Source organism: Ascaphus truei, unplaced genomic scaffold (assembly GCF_040206685.1).
Source record: "Ascaphus truei isolate aAscTru1 unplaced genomic scaffold, aAscTru1.hap1 HAP1_SCAFFOLD_937, whole genome shotgun sequence".
Taxonomy (NCBI): Eukaryota; Metazoa; Chordata; class Amphibia; order Anura; family Ascaphidae; genus Ascaphus; species Ascaphus truei.
The window spans coordinates 17,647-41,424 of NW_027457276.1; the positions used below are offsets into that span (position 1 = coordinate 17,647).

The following is a 23,778-nucleotide window of genomic DNA, read 5'->3' on the forward strand; positions in this document are numbered from 1 at the left end:
TTATGTATGAGGCCAAGATTCATGCGTGTCAGCTATGACTGGTCACACACAAACACACAGGTGCAGTTATTAACAAGCTCCAAATGCCTCCTCCCCGCTCCCACAACCCCCGACCCCCCCTTCCCCTCCTCTCCTATAAATCTGGGACCAGTTCATCCCAGAAGGGCAAAGAGCACACGCCTCCCCAATGTAACAGTCTCTCCCCCCCCCCGTGTGCTGCTCTGCCACAGCGAAATCTCCCCCAATCTTATTAACGTGGCTTCCTGCGCTCTCAAGTAATTTATCTTACTATATACCTCTTTATATTCACTCTATTCTGGACCATAAACCCATCATTTAGAAGCCAATATTCTGATTTCTAAGAGTAAAGACCACTTCTGTAAACAATAAGTGAAACTAACTGCATATATGATATCAGAACGCTGTGTGTGTGTGTAGATATATATATATATATATATATATATATATATATATATATATATATATATTACACATATACATATACACACACATAAAATATATACATATGTATTTCCATATATTCCTAAAATATCCTTTTTAAAGTAGCAATGCACAGGCCTCCTGCATTTTAAATCTCGTCTTTTGCTTTTATCTAACTACTTTTACATGCGGCTGCAAACTATTTACTCAAATATCGGAATCACAAGATCTAGGTTTGTGTCCACTTGTAAAATGGCAGCCGTTAAACTCCACGCAAATGATGCGCACGTGAAACAACGTATTATTCTGTAAGTTTGATGGTCATACACCACGCGTGTGAATGTTTATATATAGTTTGTGTTTGGATATACAGTATACTGGTATATATCGGTTTATATTTGGTAGCTCAACAAGATGGCCGTACACACTGGGTGACGCGGCTCACAGAATCAGTATTTATATCACAAGTGATCTATAGTACCATCACAACGCAAAAATAGCACAGAAAGGTCATTTATTAGGGCCGAAAAACACAGACATGTGGTTTTTTTTTTGGACCTAACAAATGACATTTTTGCTATTTTTGTGATGATACTTTAGATCACTTGTGATATAAATGTACTGTTTCTGTTTATATATGTATATGTAATCTACTGATCATTACCCCTATCTATATATTGATACACCTATGCATTAACGGGTTGCAGCTATCAGAGAGATGTCATATCTGTGGGTTACAGTGCTGTCCGTGGCCCTGCATAAAGCAGCTATTCTATGCTCAACTCTACACGGGATCTCCTCTCTCTCTCTCTGCATTTTTATTAGCACAGACCTCAGCCTCTGTGACCCCCTCCTCACCCCGAGTCTGCCTCTCGCTGTCCTGTGCCCCCCCCCCCCCACTTACCCAGGATACGTTGGGATGGCGGTAGGTTGCACCGCCCGCACCGCCCCGTACACCGTCCTTCCTCGGCCCCTCAAGTGCGCCCCCCTGAAGGCTGCTGCTGTGGTGGCAGCTGCTGCCGCCGTGGGGTATGGGAAGCCGGGAACTGCGGGGAGAGAAGGTGGAAAGGGGGGGGGGGGGGGGAATGGAGGAGAAAGAGGGGAGGGGGAGGTGAGAGACATAAAATACGTAAGAGACCTAACCAGCGGATGTGGGGCAGTCCATTCCCATACCATGCTCGGCCATAGTGGTCTGGCATGCTACTGGCACCTCCAACCAGTGCGGGTTAGTGACCCCTAAGACCAAAGTTCTCCAGTGGCAGCGACATGTTTAAGTGTCTGACGCCACTGTGTGTTCTACAGGAGTTTGCACAGGCAGAGCCCCCTCTCTCCCCCTCCCCTTATCTTTACTGGCTCTCTGATAAGGACAGGGGGGATAAGGGGAAAGAAAAGACTTTATGGACAAACAGTCCCTCATTCAGACAGCACTGAGGAAATAAATGGTGCGTTCCATTTCCAGAGAAACCAAAACAGTGGTTCCATCAGTTTCAGAAAGCCAATTAGATGGGTAAATGGTTTACAAAAGCTTTTGGTGGGAATGCACCCCTAGGCGAGGGGGCTATATATATATATATATACACACACACACACACACACACACACACACACACACACACACACACACACACTATAAACCAAGGATTGCAGGATTTTGATTGTCTGGGCCTCCTAGATTTGTGTTTGAGTGCACAGGTATACACAGCACCCACCCGCTTTATTTAGAAGTAACACTTAGATATTGTGGGGCAGTTGACCCTGGAAATACGTGTGAAAGAGGGAGGCACATACTGCTTCCCGTTACAGAATTCACGCCGGCATTATACTGTATACAGCAAACCAGGATTAAGAGAGAAAACCAGCAGAATCCGGGTAAGATCCGGATAACTCAGTCCGATTAGAAACCCAGCGTTACATTAGGAACGCAGGATAGTCTCTTTACCCGTTTCTCATAATATGAGCAGCGTTATATATATATATATCTCCCCCCTCCTCTTAACCACAGTCGTCATAAGCTGAAGCGGGGTTACCCTATAGTGCTCTGCGTTATATAGGATGGGCATGCCGCCCAGAAGAAGCAGAAGCCACAATAGTTTGCAATGAATCTCGATGCCCTGCAGTCTCCACAAAGTGTCAGAAATGGCATGCCCAATAAAAGATGGTTTCCTCCTCACTAATGGCTGTACGGCTGCGGACATCGTGCACGCGACCGCGCGCCCGGCACAAACAAATTCATATAAGTGCACTGGTCCGGCCATGCTGCGCGCGCGGCAGGATTGGGAGACAACATGTTTTTGATTTTTCGCGCGACAGCCGCGTCACGTGAGCCACTCGAGCCAATGAGAGCGAACCACCTTGGTGACGTCACGGCCACGCCTCTCGGGCGCACGCGAGTGGAGTCCACAAATCGCTCAGTTGATGGGCACGCGCGTCTACTAGCGCTCTGTCACGAGCGCACTATGGCGCAGCCTAAGGCAGGGGCGCGGAAACTGGGGGGCACAATAATTTCTACGGGGGGCGCACCGGTTACAGAGGCCCCGCGTTCTTCCCCACGGAATTTAAATGAAATGCCGGGGGAGGCGTGAGGCCTCTGTAACTCCCTCACCTGCTCCCTGTCGGCTCTTCAGCAACACGTTAAATGACGCGGCGGAGTCATTTGACGCCGAGTCCTTGGGGAGAGTTGGGGTTGTGAACGTTGTGGCTGCCGGGCAGGGGGGGCGCAGCTCAGGAAGTTTGCGCACTCCCGGCCTAAGACATTGGGGTTTAACCCTTACACTGCCAGATGCTGTGCCATTAAATGTGGTACGGCTGGAAACCCCGCCAGCTCTGTGCCAACGTGGGAAAGTGCCACCGCCGCCAGGCATAGAACAGGAAGAATACCGCAAGAATGTGCATGTATCAGGGCTAGCATACCCAGGCATTTAAAGGCAGGGATTGTATATATATTTTAAACTCTTGAGTGTATTAATGATTTGTGTAATACAACTTTTTTGTTTTCTCGTCGCTTACAGTTCCCTGGCAAGGGATCTGATCATTTGGCATTAGGGGCATCTGTTTATTAACTAGGTAATGAGTGCAAATACTGGGGTGCTTTGAACCCATTCTTTTGAGTTCTCTCTGTTATACATATATTGTTTACCTCACTTGCACCAACCCTTTGACAATTAGGACAAATAAGATATAGGTGAGCAGTTATATTACCTTCTTTGATTTAAAGGCAGAACAATAAATATTATTACAAATATCTGTGTTTGGACAACAAAGTTGAGGGCATTGCTTACTCGGGATGGGGTAGGGACAATTTAAAACCCTGTAGAAACCAACATAGGGCCTTGTATAGTAATAAAGAGTATTCTTATACACTTCCAACAGGCCGAATAAGGACAACGCCCCCCCCCCCCCCCCCCCCCCCCCGGTGTTAACAAACACACTCAGCACACGTGCAAGGACAACCCAAACCCGAGCAGCGAGAGACAGGGCGGCGGCCAGAGGGATTCTGGGAAGTCACAGGTGGCCATTCCTGGCCCTACTTACTGATCAACGGAATGTACGTGTTAACCCCCCGGGGCCCGGGCAGGGAGACGCCAGCCTCAGTGGCCAGAGAGACGTCCCCTTGGAGGCCGGGTGCAGCTGGTGTAAGGAAATTAAGAGAAAGAAAAAAAAATTGCATGAAGAAAAAGACAAAAAGAATGAAAAAAATAAATATATATATAAAATATACATAAATCGCTGCTTTTTATTGCCCCCCCCCCCCCTCCAATGACTGGGGGTCTTCAGGACCTGCTTTGCATGTCAGGTTTTCAGGATATTCCTGCTTCATCACAGGTGTCTCAATCAGCCCCTGCTTCAGCACAGGTGGCTAAAATCAAGAGATTGAGCCACCTGTGCTGAAGCTGGGATATCCTGGAAACTTGTCCTGTTGGGGGGGGGGGGGGGGGGGGGCTGGAGCTGAGCCCCCCTGCATTACTATAGCAGCCACACTCAGTAAATATTCGGCACAGGTTTCAGTGCTTTGCTGGCTCCGCGGTCTCTTACATCCAGTCGCACAGTTTGTGCAATATACATGTATTTTTTCAGAAAGAAACAGCATTTTCTTTTCCCTTTTTACTGTCACATCTTACATTTGAGATCTAATAATCAAAGGGCTTCTTAATTATGGCCGCCATTGTGAATGCTCCTAGAAATACCTTACATACGGTATGGGCAGGTCATGAATAGCATTATACTATCTCTCCAACATTCACTGCAAAGGGGGAGGCACAAGTAGGGGAAAATCATGACAGGTGTTTTTAACATGCAGCAAGGAGCATGGACCTGGGGCGCGGGGTAGGGGGGGGAGGGGGGAGAGAAGCTTTTCTCCCCACAACGGCTGCCATATTTAACGCGATCCACAAATACGTTACACCGACTGGTTATTCTGGAGTCTCAGCCACGGGACAGTAAATGTGATGCATTGCCACCAGGTGGCACTAGAGCTCCATGTAACTCCCATGGCCCGGACATGGTCCGGCTCCATGGAGACATTTTAAAGCGGTTTGAGTTGGAAGCCGACGGTCTGGATTAAGTTTTGCCCTTTCCTAGAAGATGGCTGTGAAGAGATGGCGGGCGGGCGGGACGGAGGGAGTTACCTGCATAAAGCTCCGGCCCGTACATAGCTCCCATAGCTCCCATCATGGGGCTCAGCTTCCAACCTGCGACGGAGAGAGAGGGAGATTTAATGCACTGATTGCCTATATATTCTATCGCTATAATGTGCAGCAGCGCTCCCCAAAACTCTGCCTTCACCAGCAACCCACCATATCTGTGGTGCGTAACTGGGACCCTTCTCACCTAGGCCCAACTTGAGCTAATGGCAGGGGGGTGTGTAGGTTAAATGCAGGTCATTGATATCATCTTTAATCATCACACAAGTATATATATATATTTATAAATAATATTTGGGCGCATATTTGCCAAGCAGGCTTCTTCCATAAGACGCTTTAAAGTGCACGGACTCACATGGCCTGTGAGCAGCCTCCCAGCATCAGACGGAGCCTTGTGCAGAAGACGGCTTAGTAAACATGGGCCCTTAACCCTGCGCGTGACTGGCGGGCCGCGGCACCGCTCCTCGCGTGACAACGTGAACGGAAGAGGGGGTGAAGAAAGTCCTCATCCGCTCACCTGCCGGCCAGGTCGCGGTCAGCGCTACACGGGATCGCCGTTCTCCTCCTAGAACATGGCGGCTTCGTCACGCCGCACTCACGGGGTTAATATGCCTCTGCATTGCGAAAATGCTTTGGAGCGATTTTTTTTTGTTTTAACGAGCTTTGCCTAATCTCTTTTGTAATAAGACTGTTTGCAGGAACAATTTCCCCGCGCCCCCCCCCCACTGCGTCTTTCGCTTTTCCCGTTTGGTTCGGCTAACGATGGCAGCTTAATTACCACTTAACATAAGATAGCAGAAAGCAGAAACAAATTCATTTTTACACCGGCGAAAGTTTTGCTTTAGAAGGGAATTTGGCGAAGGAACGCCAAATCGCACCGATCATTCGTTTCAAAGACACCTTAATCCCTGAGCCGTGGGAGCGCATTACAGGCGCACAACACGATAATCCCATCGCCCCGCACTTCTGCAGCGACACGCTCCTTCCTTTCAAGCGTCCCGGTTATTTTTACTACATTTTCCGGCGGGGCATAAAATGGCCGCTGTGTTCTTCAATTGCACCAAAAAAACCTGCATCTACGTGTTTCAGAAACTCGCACAATGATTTGGAGAGGGGGGGCGGGGGGAAGCAGCAAAGCTTTATTAACCCTTTGTCGGGAGTGCATTGCAAAGAAATAGCCTTGTCCTGCTTTACCTCCCCCCCTCCGTGCGATGATTTCAAAGATCCCCTAACCTCCCCCCCGATCCCCTAACCTCCCCCCCGATCCCCTAACCGCCCCCCATGATCCCCTTTGCTAGCAAAACAACGTGAATCTCACCGTTTCCGTATGGCGTGACCGTTTTCTTGTTGGTCATAACGCGAGCTGTGGCGTTGTTGACCTAAGGGGGTCCCCAGGGTGAGAGGGGGGAGTAGTGAAGGGAGTAAGAGAAGCCTGTTAGGAAACGGAGAGCGAAATCCACCGCACGCATGCACCCCGCCTATTACACGGACCCCCAAACACAGCAAGCACCATCCACACAAGGGCACAGATCAGAGGGAGACGGACAGAGAGAGGGGGGACAGAGAGCCGGGGAGGGGGGAAAGGGAGCAGCACATGGGGAGGGGAGAGAGAGAGGGGGGGACATTGTCAGGGCTGTAACTGGCTTACTGTGAATCATACATTGGGGCTTGCACTGAAAAACTATGCCGTGTAACACAATTAATGGAGATAAAAACGCTGGGCCGAATGATGAAGTCATTCTTGGGGAATTCGAAGCTGCAGCCATTTAGAAGACCCGCAAAGAATAATAATTAAAATATATATCCATTTTTTTTTATGCGGATACATTTCCGATGTGAAAAATATCCTGGGGGATAACAGCGCAGTGCGCGTTCACCACAAAAAAAGGTCATGTTTCTGAAAGGGCTGAGCGGCAATTTAGTTAACTTCTTGTTTGCCAGAGCCGCCTACAATGTATTGGCGCGTGGTTAACGGACGGCGTTCCACTAGCGCAATGTATAGGAAAACGGACACATTAGCGGGATCAGCACAGGAGACTCCGGGGGTTCCCCCCTGAAGACATATTGATGTCGAGGCATTTTGGGGGTCACTGTGGATTTAGACAAAAGCCGCTGTGATGTTGGGGAACGCTGGCTGTGCCTTCCCCGCCGCCCCCAGCGGAAGGCGACACATTTGGGGATATTCCGTGGAAGTTACTGGGCGTTTTTCACCACGCTCCACGGCCTCCGCGGGCAAAGCTTCTCCCCATGTTACAGGAGGGCTCTGTGCTGCAGTGCCACGTGGGAGGACTGCCCGAAAGATACCAGCCTGGCAGGGGCCCGGGATCCTTCAGAGTGGGTTTGCTGTGGGATTAAGGCTTTGAACCCCCCTTCCAGACCTCTGGCAGAGAAGGGGTTACCAGAGCCCTACCTGCTGCATACAGTAGGTATCTGCCCTGTGATCATCACCACACAGGCACCGTCCGCCCTTATTCAGTATGCGGGGAGGCGGCATGCCGCGGCCGGGGAACACGTCTGTGCCGATCACTGGAGCGGATCTCTTCTCCAGCACCGGGAAGCAGCTTCACCTCATACTGAAAACGGACCTTGTAAGTCATTAGGCTAGGTAGCACCAACAACTTGGCAGCCTTGGCAAAGGTGTGTGAACCCCGTGACTTTAGCTGCTGGTGAGATAATTTTGTATTGAATCTGCGGGGGTCTCTGTACGTATAGCAGTGTATAGCCCTGCGGGGGTCTCTGTACGTGTAGCAGAGTATAGCCCTGCGGGGGTCTCTGCTACGTGTAGCAGAGTATAGCCCTGCGGGGGTCTCTGTACGTATAGCAGTGTATAGCCCTGCGGGGGTCTCTGTACGTGTAGCAGTGTATAGCCCTGCGGGGGTCTCTGTACGTGTAGCAGTGTATAGCCCTGCGGGGGTCTCTGTACGTGTAGCAGTGTATAGCCCTGCGGGGGTCTCTGTACGTGTAGCAGTGTATAGCCCTGCGGGGGTCTCTGTACGTGTAGCAGTGTATAGCCCTGCGGGGGTCTCTGTACGTGTAGCAGTGTATAGCCCTGCGGGGGTCTCTGTACGTGTAGCAGTGTATAGCCCTGCGGGGGTCTCTGTACGTGTAGCAGTGTATAGCCCTGCGGGGGTCTCTGTACATATAGCAGTGTATAGCCCTGCGGGGGTCTCTGTACGTATAGCAGTGTATAGCCCTGCGGGGGACTCTGTACGTGTACCAGTGTATAGCCCTGCGGGGGTCTCTGTACGTGTAGCAGTGTATAGCCCTGCGGGGGTCTCTGTACGTGTACCAGTGTCTAGGCCCTAGTGTCTAGGCCCTGCGGGGGTCTCTGTACGTGTAGCAGTGTATAGCCCTGCGGGGGTCTCTGTACGTGTACCAGTGTATAGCCCTGCGGGGGACTCTGTACGTGTACCAGTGTATAGCCCTGCGGGGGACTCTGTACGCGTACCAGTGTATAGCCCTGCGGGGGTCTCTGTATGTGTAGCAGTGTATAGCCCTGCGGGGGTCTCTGTACGTGTAGCAGTGTATAGCCCTGCGGGGGTCTCTGTACGTGTAGTAGTGTATAGGCCTGCGGGGGTCTCTGTACGTGTAGCAGTGTCTAGGCCCTAGTGTCTAGGCCCTGCGGGGGTCTCTGTACGTATAGCAGAGTAGAGGCCCTGCGGGGGTCTCTGTACGTATAGCAGAGTATAGGCCCTGCGGGGGTCTCTGTACATGTAGCAGAGTATAGGCCTGCGGGTGTCTCTGTACATGTAGCAGAGTATAGCCCTGCGGGTGTCTCTGTACGTGTAGCAGTGTATAGCCCTGCGGGGGTCTCTGTACGTGTAGCAGTGTATAGCCCTGCGGGGGTCTCTGTACGTGTAGTAGTGTATAGGCCTGCGGGGGTCTCTGTACGTGTAGCAGTGTCTAGGCCCTAGTGTCTAGGCCCTGCGGGGGTCTCTGTACGTATAGCAGAGTAGAGGCCCTGCGGGGGTCTCTGTACGTATAGCAGAGTATAGGCCTGCGGGGGTCTCTGTACATGTAGCAGAGTATAGGCCCTGCGGGGGTCTCTGTACATGTAGCAGAGTATAGGCCCTGCGGGGGTCTCTGTACGTATAGCAGTGTATAGGCCTGCGGGGGTCTCTGTACATGTAGCAGAGTATAGGCCCTGCGGGGGTCTCTGTACGTATAGCAGTGTATAGGCCTGCGGGGGTCTCTGTACATGTAGCAGAGTATAGGCCCTGCGGGGGTCTCTGTACGTATAGCAGTGTATAGGCCCTGCGGGGGTCTCTGTACATGTAGCAGAGTATAGGCCCTGCGGGGGTCTCTGTACGTATAGCAGTGTATAGGCCTGCGGGGGTCTCTGTACATGTAGCAGAGTATAGGCCCTGCGGGGGTCTCTGTACGTATAGCAGTGTATAGGCCCTGCGGGGGTCTCTGTACATGTAGCAGAGTATAGGCCCTGCGGGGGTCTCTGTACGTATAGCAGTGTATAGGCCTGCGGGGGTCTCTGTACATGTAGCAGAGTATAGGCCCTGCGGGGGTCTCTGTACGTATAGCAGTGTATAGGCCCTGCGGGGGTCTCTGTACATGTAGCAGAGTGGGTCTCTGTACGGTATAGGCCCTGCGGGGGTCTCTGTACGTGTATGAGGAGCAGGGCGTGATGTGCACAGACACCACGGTGAGGAGGGAAGGGGAGAAGCAGAGGGGCACTTATAAAGCAGAGGCAGGGGGGAATGTGGGGGGAGAATTAGGGTGAGGGATCAAACAAGAGAGGATGGAAAGGAAGAGGGGGCACACGCAGAAAAAGGAGCCACCCGGAAGTGGCACAAAGATAGGAACCCACGCCTCACGCGCTCCCCTCCCCTCTACAAACCCCCCCCATCCCCTGTGACCCCCCCTCAAAAACAGAAAGGAATGTTTTCTCAATGAAGCAAAAACAACCAGTAAACAGGTATCAGTGGTGAGTAAAGGGGCATGCGGGTTACAGGACCCTCACTCACATATATATCTACAGATCTTCTATCAAATAAAAGTAACAACATGACAGAACAAAGCAAAATAAAGCAGTCAGATTTCAATGGGGAGCCAGACAGAGAGAGGGGAGAGAGGAGACGGGGGGGGGGGGGGAGAGAGGAGACGGGGGGGGGGGGGAAGAGAGGAGACGGGGGGGGGGGAGAGAGAGAGGAGACGGGGGGGGGGGAGGAGAGAGGAGATGGGGGGGGGGAGAGAGAGAGGAGACGGGGGGGGGGGAGAGAGAGAGGAGACGGGGGGGGGGAGAGAGAGAGGAGACGGGGGGGGGAGAGAGAGGAGACGGGGGGGGGGGGAGAGAGAGAGAGAGAGAGAGATGGGGGAAAGAGAGAGAGAGATGGGGGAAAGAGAGAGAGAGATGGGGGGAAGAGAGAGAGAGATGGGGGGATAGAGAGAGATGGGGGGGGAAGAGAAAAAGAGAGATGGGGGGGAAGAGAGAGAGATGGGGGGGGGGAAGAGAGAGAGATGAGGGGGATAGAGAGAGATGGGGGAGAGAGAGAGATGGGGCAGAGAGAGAGATGGGGCAGAGAGAGAGATGGGGCAGAGAGAGAGATGGGGGGAAGTGAGAGATGTGGGGGGGGGGGGAGAGAGAGATATGGGGGAAGAGAGAGAGATGGGCGGGAGAAACAGAGGTTAGAAGAGATAGAGGGGAGAAGTTAGTGAGAGAGGGAAGGAGCAAAAGAAAGAGTGCAGTTATACAAGAAAGAGGGATTTAGAACAACCGGAAAATATCAAGTGAATCAGGGGCCAAAGGAAGAGGAGGATTAAAAGAAAGGGCAGGTAAATAAGCAAGCCAGTGAGGTAAACAGCAAGTAAGGAGAAGGGGGGGGGGGGAGTGAGAAAAGAGGAGGGGGAGAGAGAAAGAGGAAAGAAGAGGGGGAGAGAAAGGAGAGAGAGAGAGAGAGAGAGAGAGAGAGAGAGAGAGAGAGAAAAGAGGGGAGAGAGAGAAAAGAAGAGAGTGAGAGAGAGAGAGAGAGAAAGAAGAGGGGAAGAGAGAAACATGTAAACAAGAAACCGTAGTAAGGACCAGGTTCACACACCATATAAGCAAGCAAACCCTAAGAGCGCACACAGAAGCCAGAGTGTCCAGCAGCACACACGCCAGGGAGCACAGGAGCGCACACCCCAGGGAGCACAGGAGCACACACCCCAGGGAGCACAGGAGCACACAGGGGAGATGGGATAACAAGAGAGCAGCTAAACACATGAGCCAGGAACAAAAAGCCAAGCACATGCCCGGGGGGTAAAGAGGTTCAGAACACCGCTCAACCTCAGACAAGAGAGCGACAGACTGGGACGGAGGGCGGTCAGGGATCTGATGGGTGAGGAGGAGGAGGGAAAGGAGGAGATAGGGGGGACGGGTGCAGCTGCCGGCATTCGGCAATCTTTCAGTTTCAGGTAAAGACATGCACCTCGATTTTTCGCCCCTCAATCACCGTGCTGTGCAATTTCTCCCGGGCCCGGTCAGCATCCGCGCTAGTTTCAAATGTTACAAAACCAAAACCCTGCGTGCAAAGGGAAGACATACATGCAAATCATTAGAGAAGGGAAGGGGGGAGAAAGAGAGAGAAGGGGGGAACGGAGAGGGGGGTGGGGGGGCACGAGAAAACATCAGCCGCCAGAGAGCCAGAATCAGAACTTAAAATAAAAAGGGCAAGAAAACCAAACCAAATAAAATGAAACAAAAACGTCAGGTTTTTATTATTTTTGTTTAACTCATTGGCGACAGTGAAAGTTCGGAAGACACAGAGCACTAATTTGTCATATCGATGCTGCTCAGACGCATGCAGTGTGAAGGGGGGAGTGAGAGGAGCAGGGAGACCTCGGGGGGGGGGGGGGAGGGGGGGAACGAAGAAAAGAAGAAAAAGAGAAACAAACACAAATGGATGAATAGTGGGAAATGAAACGTAACCAAAGCCATTTAACAGCGACTCTCTGAGATGCTGACGGTGCACGGTACGGTGCCGGCTACCTCCAGATCTGCGGGCGCCAGGCATATCGCTTACCAAGTGCAACAAAAGACCGGCTGATCGGGAAGTGTGGTGGGTCACAGGCATTCCACAGGCTGGTGTTCTATGTATCGGCACGCCCGCAAAGCGATTACCGAGCTACTGCATCAGGGGTGGCCAGCTCCACTCATCAAGGGACACAGGATGATGGAGCCACCTGTGCTGAAGCAGGGATATCCTTAAAACCTGACTGGTTGGTGGCCCTTGAGGACTGGAGATGGCCACCCCTGAACTTCTGTCCGTGTCCCTATCTCGCTGTAGCACCTACAGAGCCCACTCAATGGATTGGAGCTTACAACTTCCCTAGCAAGGGGAAGCTGGCTTCATCGCATATAAAAAGGAGCCGTTGTTCCTACGATCTACCCAAAACTATAGAGGAATAGCCTGAAAACTCTCCATACATGTTCTGCTTTGCATCAATGACCTTGGGTGGGCCCCCCGACTTGATCGGAATAGAAGCAGAGCTGCACCCCAGAGCCGTGGCACAATAACCGTGTTAAGGATCCACGATGGAAACCGCACATTTGGCGACTTCTAGTGGTCGTTAAAAGGTATTGCTCTACGAAGCTTTTGGCGTGCAACTCTGCCCTACAGAGCTAACAATCTAATATCTGTCACCTTATGTGATGGGACGTCAAAGCCAGCGATGTTGACAGCTTTAGGTACATGATTGGGGGCTTGGCTAGCTGCTTTTCAACCCTTTCACTGCCATGATGGGCCAGCAATGCCCCTCTGGCCCCGAAAAGTGTTAATCGATGGTAAGAACACCCGGTGGGAGGATGTCTTGTGGCGATGAGGTGTTGTTTGTTTTCTTTTTAATAGTCCCGTGAAAAGGTGCACTGCAGAGGCATGTCCAGTGTGACAACCCATATGAAACTACCAGGATTGCATTATCATGTCACAGTGTAAGGATCTAGGGGTTGCAGGCTATTAGAGAGTAACTAAATAATGCAGGACATGCCCTGACAGATGTGGGAACGTGTGCAGAGCCCTTCTTTCTCCTCGCTGTACCTCGGGGGGAGAGAGAGAGAGAGAGATGACCATGGGAGCACGGTCATCATGGAGTGTCAGGGGTCTGAGGTAATGGAAACTGCAGAGATTAAACAGAGCCAGACAAACAGGAACGGAGCCCATGCATCTCCTCCAGATATTCTGCAGGGCAGACGCTCCACACTGGACTGGGAGGATCGGGTGGGAGTGGGGACGCTCCGGACTGGGAGGATCGGGTGGGAATGGGGACGCTCCGGACTGGGAGGATCGGGTGGGAGTGGGGACGCTCCGGACTGGGAGGATCGGGTGGGAGTGGGGACGCTCCAGACTGGACTGGGAGGATCGGGTGGGAGTGGGGACGCTCCGGACTGGGAAGATCGGGTGGGAGTGGGGACGCTCCGGACTGGGAGGATCGGGTGGGAGTGGGGACGCTCCGGACTGGGAGGATCGGGTGGGAGTGGGGACGCTCCGGACTGGGAGGATCGGGTGGGAGTGGGGACGCTCCGGACTGGGAGGATCGGGTGGGAGTGGGGACGCTCCAGACTGGGAGGATCGGGTGGGAGTGGGGACGCTCCAGACTGGGAGGATCGGGTGGGAGTGGGGACGCTCCAGACTGGGAGGATCGGGTGGGAGTGGGGACGCTCCGGACTGGGAGGATCGGGTGGGAGTGGGGACGCTCCGGACTGGGAGGATCGGGTGGGAGTGGGGACGCTCCGGACTGGGAGGATCGGGTGGGAGTGGGGACGCTCCGGACTGGGAGGATCGGGTGGGAGTGGGGACGCTCCGGACTGGGAGGATCGGGTGGGAGTGGGGACGCTCCGGACTGGGAGGATCGGGTGGGAGTGGGGACGCTCCGGACTGGGAGGATCGGGTGGGAGTGGGGACGCTCCGGACTGGGAGGATCTGGTGGGAGTGGGGACGCTCCAGACTGGGAGGATCGGGTGGGAGTGGGGCTGTGTGTGGGGAGCACATAAGCTTCCTGGTCCCGTGCCCATCCAAGGATGGTTAAGTGAGAATTAACGAGGTCCTCCCAAGTAAAGGAAAAACACTGGCCTGTTTAATAGGTTAAATAAGTCTGATTGACACCATAAAAAAATATATATACACTGGACAAGTTTAAGTACATTAAATAAAAAAAATACAAATTTAACGTAACATTTCTACGCTCAACCCAATGATTTGGAAGTTTTTTTTATATACGATCTTTACCCAATGTCTTTGGGTAATCCGACTGTTTGTCGCTCCTCAAAATGAGAGGTGATGTGTTACTTTTGTTTTGTCCGTTGTTTGTCTAGTAATTATGAGGTCCTATCACTGTGACTTGTGGCCCCGCTGTACTAAAGCAGGGGCGGCCAGCTCCAGGGCACAAGGGCCACCAGCAGGTCAGGCTTTTAAGGATATCCCTGCTACAAGTGGCTCAATCAGTGGCTCCGTCAACGACTGAGCCACCTGCGCTGAAGCAGGATTATCCTTAAATCCTGACATTTTGGTGGCCCTTGAGGACTGGAGTTGCCCACCCGTGGCCTTATCTTCAGCCCCGTGCAAGGCTTCACTCGGAGTTTAACCAGACGCACACTGTGCAAACCATGCCGACCTTCCCGGAAACATTTTGGGATTGTACCTTGTGTGTATAATAGCTCAAACTCCACTCATCTATTTTCCCCCCAAGTGGGCCGCCCACAGGACTCGGCTATGCGCAGTACTGCTACTTTTGAAACGGGACCTCAAACAGCTGCTCTTTGCAGACGTTATGATTTACAGTGGGTTGAAATCCCTCGTTCCCCACATTCACCCCCGTCAGACCGGCCTTCAGCTGGAGATTACAGGGGACAATATGAACGAGAAATGTGTCGAAACGGAAATCATGAAATAAAGCGGAAAATAAAAAGAAAGGAAGAGGAGAAAACAAAATAAAAAGGAAGTAAGGGACGTGTATGTTCCCTGTCTGAGAAAGTAAAAATTTACCATCAAACTGTAAAGGGTTAATTTTTAACGGAGAAGGGTTTTGCCGCCTCCTATGGACTGTTCAGAATACAAAACGTTATAAAAAAAACACAAATAAGAACGCAAAATAAAAACAAAAAAAACAAATCAGAAATCAAATAATGAGCAGAAACACAGCACATGGTATACAGACATCCCTCTCCTGAGACCCAAAGCATGTCGCAAAGACCCAGCCGGAAAGGATTCATGGATATTACACACACTTTTTTGGGGGCGTTTTCATGGATATTGGAAAATAATTTGCATTTTTTTTTAAACAAACCTCAGATGATGATGATGATGATGATGTCCCCAGTAAAGCTACATTCCCAGTTATCCTGTATACTGCACTGACCGTCTCCGGCCTTCTGTATACTGCACTGACCGTCTCCGGCCTTCTGTATACTGCACTGACCGTCTCCGGCCTTCTGTATACTGCACTGACCGTCTCCGGCCTTCTGTATACTGCACTGACCGTGTCCGGCCTTCTGTATACTGCACTGACCGTGTCCGGCCTTCTGTATACTGCACTGACCGTCTCCGGCCTTCTGTATACTGCAGTGACCGTCTCCGGCCTTCTGTATACTGCAGTGACCGTGTCCGGTCTTCTGTATACTGCACTGACCGTCTCCGGCCTTCTGTATACTGCAGTGACCGTGTCCGGCCTTCTGTATACTGCAGTGACCGTGTCTGGTCTTCTGTATACTGCACTGACCGTCTCCGGCCTTCTGTATACTGCACTGACCGTGTCCGGTCTTCTGTATACTGCAGTGACCGTGTCCGGTCTTCTGTATACTGCACTGACCGTGTCCGGCCTTCTGTATACTGCAGTGACCGTGTCCGGCCTTCTGTATACTGCACTGACCGTGTCCGGCCTTCTGTATACTGCAGTGACCGTGTCCGGCCTTCTGTATACTGCAGTGACCGCGTCCGGCCTTCTGTATACTGCAGTGACCGCGTCCGGCCTTCTGTATACTGCAGTGACCGCGTCCGGCCTTCTGTATACTGCAGTGACCGCGTCCGGCCTTCTGTATACTGCAGTGACCGTGTCCGGCCTTCTGTATACTGCAGTGACCGCGTCCGGCCTTCTGTATACTGCAGTGACCGCGTCCGGCCTTCTGTATACTGCAGTGACCGCGTCCGGCCTTCTGTATACTGCAGTGACCGCGTCCGGCCTTCTGTATACTGCAGTGACCGCGTCCGGCCTTCTGTATACTGCAGTGACCGTGTCCGGCCTTCTGTGCTCAGCAAAAGGTATTGGGCCCAAACTTACAAAGAACGAGAGATATTTATAGGTGCAATGGGGTGCTCCAGCTCCTCTGGACAAACGGTGAGCATGTGATCGCAGCACCGCAGAGCGCCTCCTGGACACTTAACCCGTTGAGCGCTGCGGCTCACTCCGGCAGTCAAAGGGTTAAGGGAGGTTAAAATGGAGCTCGCCCCAGAGCAGTTGAAAGATTATTACCAAGGTAGCCTCAGAAGCCGGCTCACTGGGCAAGGTACGAACATTATACGCGTTACACTCACATAATCTTCTGTGGGGGACATGGCGGCTCCAAGGCGGCGAGAACAAGAGGCGCTAACGCACATGTAACAGGTTCGTGAGGCCTCCTCCCAAGCAGAAACATTGTCATCAGGATAAAGGGGCGATGTAACCAACAAAAACGTCTTCTGCACACGCTAAGGATGCCATATTCATTGCTAAAAATGTACTTTTTACAGAAATGCTAAATAAGTATTATAGGAGTAATAAATAAATATATATATCCTAAATGAAAAGTTGAATATTTTTCCTTTCTTTGGTGTGTGAAGGGGAGGGGGAGGGGGAGGGGGGGAGAAGCGTAGATTTGCTGTTATCCAACATTAAAATCCTGTTAGTTAAGCTGCGTTTGCGACATCCTTTGGGATCTCGTCCCCGTTTCATACTCCGCTGCACAAACCTTATAGTTATATTTAAAAAAAAAAATGCTGTTTTACAGCAAGAGGAAAAAAAAAAACCCCATATACAGTACTTTTAAATGAGCCCTCCTGCTCTCTCTTATATAACACAACATTAACAAGCAGCGGAGTTGGATTCAATACCCTTTTATAGACAAAATTGGGCAGTTTGGGAATTAATCCAAAAGTCAATTAAAGTTTAAAAAAAAACAAAAAAACCAGGTGGGCGTTTATTTTAACTCTTCGCAATAAGAGGCCTGCAACGCTGGGGGTTTAAGCAACAATCCCTACACATTTCTGTGATTCGCCGTGCTTTATAACTTGCAATAATTTCAGAGGTTTGTGTCATGACAAAGTACTGAACTCTTCATAAAACCCAGGGGGGGGGGGGGTTGGGTCATAACAAATTTAAAGAGGCCTTAGACAAAGAGCAAACAGTAACCAAAGCCGTCATTTAATCGGGAGCACGACACATACAGGGTAGCATTAATGAACATAACATGAACTGCCACTGCCTTCATATTCAATGTGGGGTGGGAAGTGATTGAATAAACCAGCTTAGCGTTGCAGAAATCCTAAAATGGACAGCATTAATAGCCTCTGAATTGGCGTCTGTGGAAAATTCAAAATGGCTGCCCCCTTCAGTGCCTGAAAAATTCCAGAAGCAAATGTCTCCTCGTGAAAAGAGCTCGTTAAACGTAAAGAAATAAAAAGTAGGGAGGCGCTATTAAGGGCTTTCCAACTGGCAAGGATATATAGTGACAGAAACGCTGGTCAATTTTTTAATTGAATATATACGGGGAACAGACATTGCTGCACCAATTGTTCAGACAGGAAGTGACGCCTCAGACACCAACCAGTGACACAATTTTACACCAAACTTTATACACACACACAGCTGATGGTGTAAAAACGCAGTTATAATCAAAGCTCCCAGCAGGCAGCAGTTTGATCCGTTCCAGCTTTTACAATCTGCTCAACATTCGCTTGCAGTGAAACCTGGAACGGATCAAACTGCCACGTACTGAAAATCTTGTTCTCGTCCCTGACATGTTTCCAGAAAGAAAAAAAAAAAAAATTATAATCAAACAGGAGCGTGAGGTTAAACTTGTTAAATTAAACCAGCTGTGGAAAAAAAGCAGAAGCACATGAAATTAAATGTGTATTAAAATCTAACCGCGTCAATCAATTGCATGTTAATTTAACGCAGGGGCGGCCAACTCCAGTCCTCAAGGGCCACCAACAGGCCGGGTATTAGGGATATTCCTGCTTCAGCACAGGCGGTGCAGTCAATGACAGCCACTGATTGAGCCACCTGTGCTGAAGCAGGGATATCCTTAGAACCTGACCTGTTGGAGTTGGCCGCGCCGTATCTTTTAACGTTTTGCTAGAAACCAGAATAACACTCTTCCTGAGAAACTGACAGACGGATAACAAGTGTGGCAGAAACAAGCAATTCCCTTTTATAGAGGTCAGAACAGGGAGGCAGGATTCGAGGGCACGTTTTGGAGGCTTTACCACAAAACTTTAAACAGATGTAAAAAAATAAAATAAAAAAAATAACAAATCCTTAGCAAGGCAATTGCATCTGTGAGGTATTTCAAGATGGCTGCCCTCCCGCTCAAGTTCATAAATTGGTGGTCGCTATGGCGACACAGCAATCTTTTTTTTGGACATGGTATCGTTTTGGATTTGTCAATGCTTTTAGTGTTAAAATAACTGCTGAAGCGGAGAAAGGGGCTGAGGAGAGAAGAAAAAGATAGAGGGGAAGGAAAGGTGGATGTGTGACATTAACCTTGTTTTGAGGGGTATGGGGGTGGGGTGTTTGGTTATATGTTTATATTTTGATGGTACAGGGATAAGTTGCCCCTGTGTACCCATCAGGCCTTGGCATCCCACAAAACACGCCATTTGCAGCTGCCTGGTCTCCTTCTGCAGTCACCCCTAGCCGCTCCCCCAGCACATCACACATCATGAAATCCTTAATAGGAGTTCTCCATCCTTCCAGTGGTGATCTAATCCAGACCACAATGCACTTTCCTCAGCGCTCGTGCAGATGTTCTGCCAGGACTGCAGTCCTATAACAGTTAGGGGAGCAGTGTGGTGTGTGCGTAAAGGGAGAGGGGGGGGGGGGGTAACTTGTGGAAAGATTTAGAGCAGGGGTCTCAAACTCAGTCATCAAGGGCCACCAACAGGCCGGCTTTTATGGATATTTCTGCTTCAGCACAGGTGGCTCAATCAGTGATTCAGTCTTTGACTGAGCCAGAGATTGAGCCACCTGTGCTGAAGGAGGCTCTTTGACTGAGCCACTAATTGAGCCACCTGTGCTGAAGCAGGGATATCCATAAAAGCTGCCCTGTTGGTGGCCCTTGAGGACTGAGTTTGAGACCCCGGATTTATAGGAGTTATTTCATTATGCCGAGTGGTAGTATTATTAAGCACTCCGCTGCAAAATGGGGATGAGAGCGCGGCTTTGCCGTAACTATATATTTTGGGAGTATTTTTGTACACCTTGAAAGAACACATATCCAACCCCCCCCCCCCCCCCCAAATGGCATTGTAATGATAAAATGCAGTAGTGACGCTGCATTGAAGTCTGAGACACTGGTGCTTAACATTGAAGTGGTTAATTCTTGCACTCCCGACCCCTCTCTGGTCACACATCACTACTTGCTATGAGGCTAATGGTTTAATACGTGGTGAGAGCAGTGCAAGAAACACAAGTCTATTTAACCTTACCCAGAAGCCTCTAGAAAGCCACAACTTCCTTTGGTTTCTCTTATCTATCAGGAGAAGCTGAACAGAAACCACGATTTGTTGTTCTCTGAGCCTGTTCCCGGTATTAAGGCAATTAGTCAGAGATTCAGCCTCACTTAGCAATACTTAATCAGTCTTCCACTGTCATTGAAAGCAGGGGCGCCGCCCAAACCCCTCCCCCCCACCCCTCCCCCCTCCCCCCTCCCCACTACTTTTTGTGTTTTTTTGCACTGGAACGGAACTGCACTATTTCCCATCTGGGGACCCGCCCCTGTACTTAACGGTAAAGTTACTGGGTTTAAATCTCTCTCCAGGGGAAATAAAATGGCTGCCAAATCCCCCCCCCCCCTTTCCCTGTATGATTTCCCTGTGTAAGAGGGAAAAGAGAGAGTGCACTGATAAACCCCCGCTAAGAAAGATTCGAGGGAGACAGGAAGGTGCTGAGAAGATGGGTAAACCCAACTAATGCAGACACCCATCCTGCAGTAAAAGGGTTAATCGAGACCTGCAGATGCCTTTGCCATGTAACAGTAAATAAGGTATCAGTTTCTGTCCCATCGTGGGCCTTCGTCGGGCCACGAATCCCACGTGTGGCCTGAGGAAGATGTGCAATAGGGGTAGAAACGTTGACGCAATAAAAATGGCCCATTTGTGGGCATTGTGCCTGCCTCGTGTTCAGCTGCTGAGAAGGAGCCAGACATCTGGTCTTCTGGAGGGCCAACTGCCGTCCCCGTTCTGAGCTCCCAATGCAGCCCCCCGCCCCCCATTACCGACCCTGCACGCATTCAGGAAACAGCACCTCCTGGGCAATATGGGCAGGGAACGCTATTCCGGATCGGGCGTTAAACCATACAGAGCGGATGGGAATAACGCTTCCCTCTCCCCCCCCCCCCCCCCCCCATCGGTGACGTCTCCCAACAAGGTTGACCAACAGATTGGGTCCAACCAGCAGAATTTGGGTTAAATGCAAATCTAGCTGATTAACCCCTTCATGTAATTTACATGTGCCAGAACGGTGATGCTTCTGCTGCTGTGGGGGAGGTGCATTAAAGCACTGCAGGAGTTTGGATAACTACACGAAATCTGACCCCGAGGAGTAACCAAACTCCTGCAGTGCCTCAAACACAATGCCAAGACGTGAATGAAACTAAACAGCCTTCCCCTTTATGCCAGGAGGTCTGTACCCTGCGTTTGCTGCGGCAGGCGATGACCAAGCGGCAGAGAAGCCCGTTTTGCTAGCGAGCCGTTATGAAAAGAAATACAAATACAAGGGCAGAAGCGGCTTACCTTGGAGCCTCGCTCGTTAATATGATTTCCACGTCAAGGATTTTGCCAAATTGCTGCACAGACGGAAGAGAAGAGGTTTCATACAACTCATCAAAAGGGGAGAGACACCTGTTCCAATGCAGCGATAGCCCACCCTAACCCTTCTGCCCCCGCCCCTTCTCATTCTGCCCCACCTAATTCTGTCCCCCCACTCCTCCCCATTCTGCCCCCCCCTGCACTCTCATTCTGTCCCTGCCCCCTTCCATTCTGCACTCTCCACACCTACTCATTCTGCCCCAACACATTTCACTCCCTCCCTGCCCCAGCTCATTTTGCCCCTTCTCATCTCCTTCCTGGCTCCGCAGGTCTCTCCCTCCGGAGTACATCGGGCGCGTGTCCCAATCACCAAGACTGTCAGTTGCCCCGGTGGAAACCCCTAACAGGATGGCAGCGAACGCACGGGGCCTGCGGACCTCACCCCAAACATTTGGCGCAAGTCGGGGTCGCGGAAGCGGAAGGGGATGTTGGAGACGTGGAGGCGTTTCGGGGTGGCCTTGGTTTCATTGCTGTCGCTGCTCTGTATCTGAGGCTGCTGCCCCTCTGTCTGGCTCCGTCTGTCTGCTGCGGAGAGAGACACAAGAGACATTGAATCTCGCCACCAGACAACATGGCTCCCGTAACATGGCGCCCGTAACATGGCGCCCGTAACATGGCTCCCGTAACAACGCTGGGTTGAAGCTGTCTTTTTATGTTTGAAAGATTTCATCATTATACTGTAATAGGGTTTCCCGCTCACTGATTCTGCGGAGCTATATTGTAGAGGAAAGAAAGTGAAAGCGAGAAGGGAGAGAGCGAGAGCCGCAGCGGGAGGAGAGCGAGAGCCGCAGCGGTAGAGAGAAAAAGAGAGAAAGAGAGCGCAAGACAGCGGGAGAGAGAAAGGAGAGAGAGAAAGCAAGGGAGAAAGAGAGAGAATGAGAGAGAGAGAGGAGGAAGGAGAGTATGAGAGAGAGAGGAGGAAGGAGAGAATGAGAGAGAGAGGAGGAAGGAGAGAATGAGAGAGAGAGAGGAGGAATGAGAGAATGAGAAAGAGAGAGGAGGAAGGAGAGAATGAGAGAGAGAGAGAGGAGGAAGGAGAGAATGAGAGAGAGAGAGGAGGAAGGAGAGAATGAGAGAGAGAGGAGGGGGAGAATGAGAGAGAGAGAGAGAGAGAATGAGAGAGAATGAGAGAGAGAGAATGAGAGAGAGAGAGAGAATGAGAGAGAATGAGAGAGAGAGAGAGAGAGAGAGAGAGAGAGAGAGAGAGAGAGAGAGAGAGAGAGAGAGAGAGAGAGAGAGAGAGAGAGAGAGAGAGAGAGAGAGGAGAGAGAGAGAGGAGGGGGAGAATGAGAGAGAGAGAGAGAGAGAGAGAGAGGAGGGGGAGAGAGAGAGAGAGAGAGAGAGAGAGAGAGAGAGAGAGAGAGAATGAGAGAGGAGAGAGAGAGGAGGGAGAGAATGAGAGCGAGAGAGGAGGGAGAGAATGAGAGAGAGAGAGGAGGGAGAGAATAAGAGCTAGAGAATGAGAGAGAGAGAGGATGGAGAGAATGAGAGAGAGAATAAGAGCGAGAGAATGAGAGAGAGAGAGGAGGGAGAGAATGAGAGAGAGAGAGAGAATGAGAGAGGAGGGAGAGAATGAGAGAGAGGAGGGAGAGAATGAGAGAGAGGAGGGAGAGAATGAGAGAGAGAGAGGAGGGAGAGAATGAGAGAGAGGAGGGAGAGAATGAGAGAGAGAGAGGAGGGAGAGAATGAGAGAGAGGAGGGAGAGAATGAGAGAGGAGGGAGAGCATGTTGGGCTGGCGCCGGTGCCGCCCCGTACACACCGTGCTGGAAGCGTTGGCGGTGCTGATTGCGGGGACACTGAGCTCTGCGAGGCTCTGTCCTCCCCCGTACAGGGGCAGCCCGAGCTCGGTTTGAAGGGGCCACGAATTCCTGCGTGTGTTGGCTCCCGTAGTCCGTGGACAGGCCGTTCTGGGGTGGCGGGGGGAAGGGGATGGCAGCGAAGGGTTGCACCATGGCGTCAGGAGTGGCGGTCGGCTCCTGGTTACCCTGCAAAGGGAGGCACGGGTTGGTTAATGACTGGCAGCTTTGGGACAATCCCTCTTAGCTCCACAAAAAAAAACCATCTTGTTAAAGAACCCAACATGGAATTGGGCTCATTAAACAAATTTCAGTCCTTCAACACCAACATTAGTATGCATTATAACAGGGGGCTCAACTCCAGTCCCCAAGCCCCTCCAACAGGTTCCGATATCCCTGCTTCAGCACAGGTGGCTAAAATCAGAGGCTCAGTCTTTGACTGCACCACCTGTGCGAAGCTGGTACTGAGTGAGCCACCTGTGCTGAAGCTGGGGTACCATGAAAACCTGAGCACCCCTGCATTATAACAATAATACATATTGTACAGCTTATAAATGCTATATTTTAACTATAAAATACATATACATTGCTGTATTTATTGCAATTTAACACACATTATAAAACACATACACACTGAATATCAAACAATTGATTCATGCCGACTAAGCGTCAGACCAAGGGGTAGAAGGGACGGTGCATACATTGTATTGTATGTCTTTATTTATATAGCGCCATTAATGTACATAGCGCTTCACAGCAGTAATACACGGGGTAATCAAATAAATAACAGATAATATAAATAACGGGTCATGGGAATAAGTGCTTCAGACATAAAAGTAACTTTAAGGAAGAGG

General features: G+C 50.8%; 1 protein-coding gene across 1 annotated transcript in view; it reads right to left on the reverse strand.

Moving 5' to 3' along the window:
- Window positions 1-23,778, reverse strand: part of LOC142486531 (RNA binding protein fox-1 homolog 2-like) — a 59,110-nt gene that overhangs the window by 11,379 nt on the left and 23,953 nt on the right. Inside the window, 10 exon segments of the mRNA XM_075585112.1 lie at window positions 1,346-1,487; window positions 3,973-4,068; window positions 5,067-5,129; window positions 6,400-6,460; window positions 11,501-11,593; window positions 21,053-21,072; window positions 21,075-21,105; window positions 21,510-21,652; window positions 22,884-22,977; window positions 22,979-23,113. Coding sequence (XP_075441227.1) covers window positions 1,346-1,487; window positions 3,973-4,068; window positions 5,067-5,129; window positions 6,400-6,460; window positions 11,501-11,593; window positions 21,053-21,072; window positions 21,075-21,105; window positions 21,510-21,652; window positions 22,884-22,977; window positions 22,979-23,113 — 878 coding nt within the window.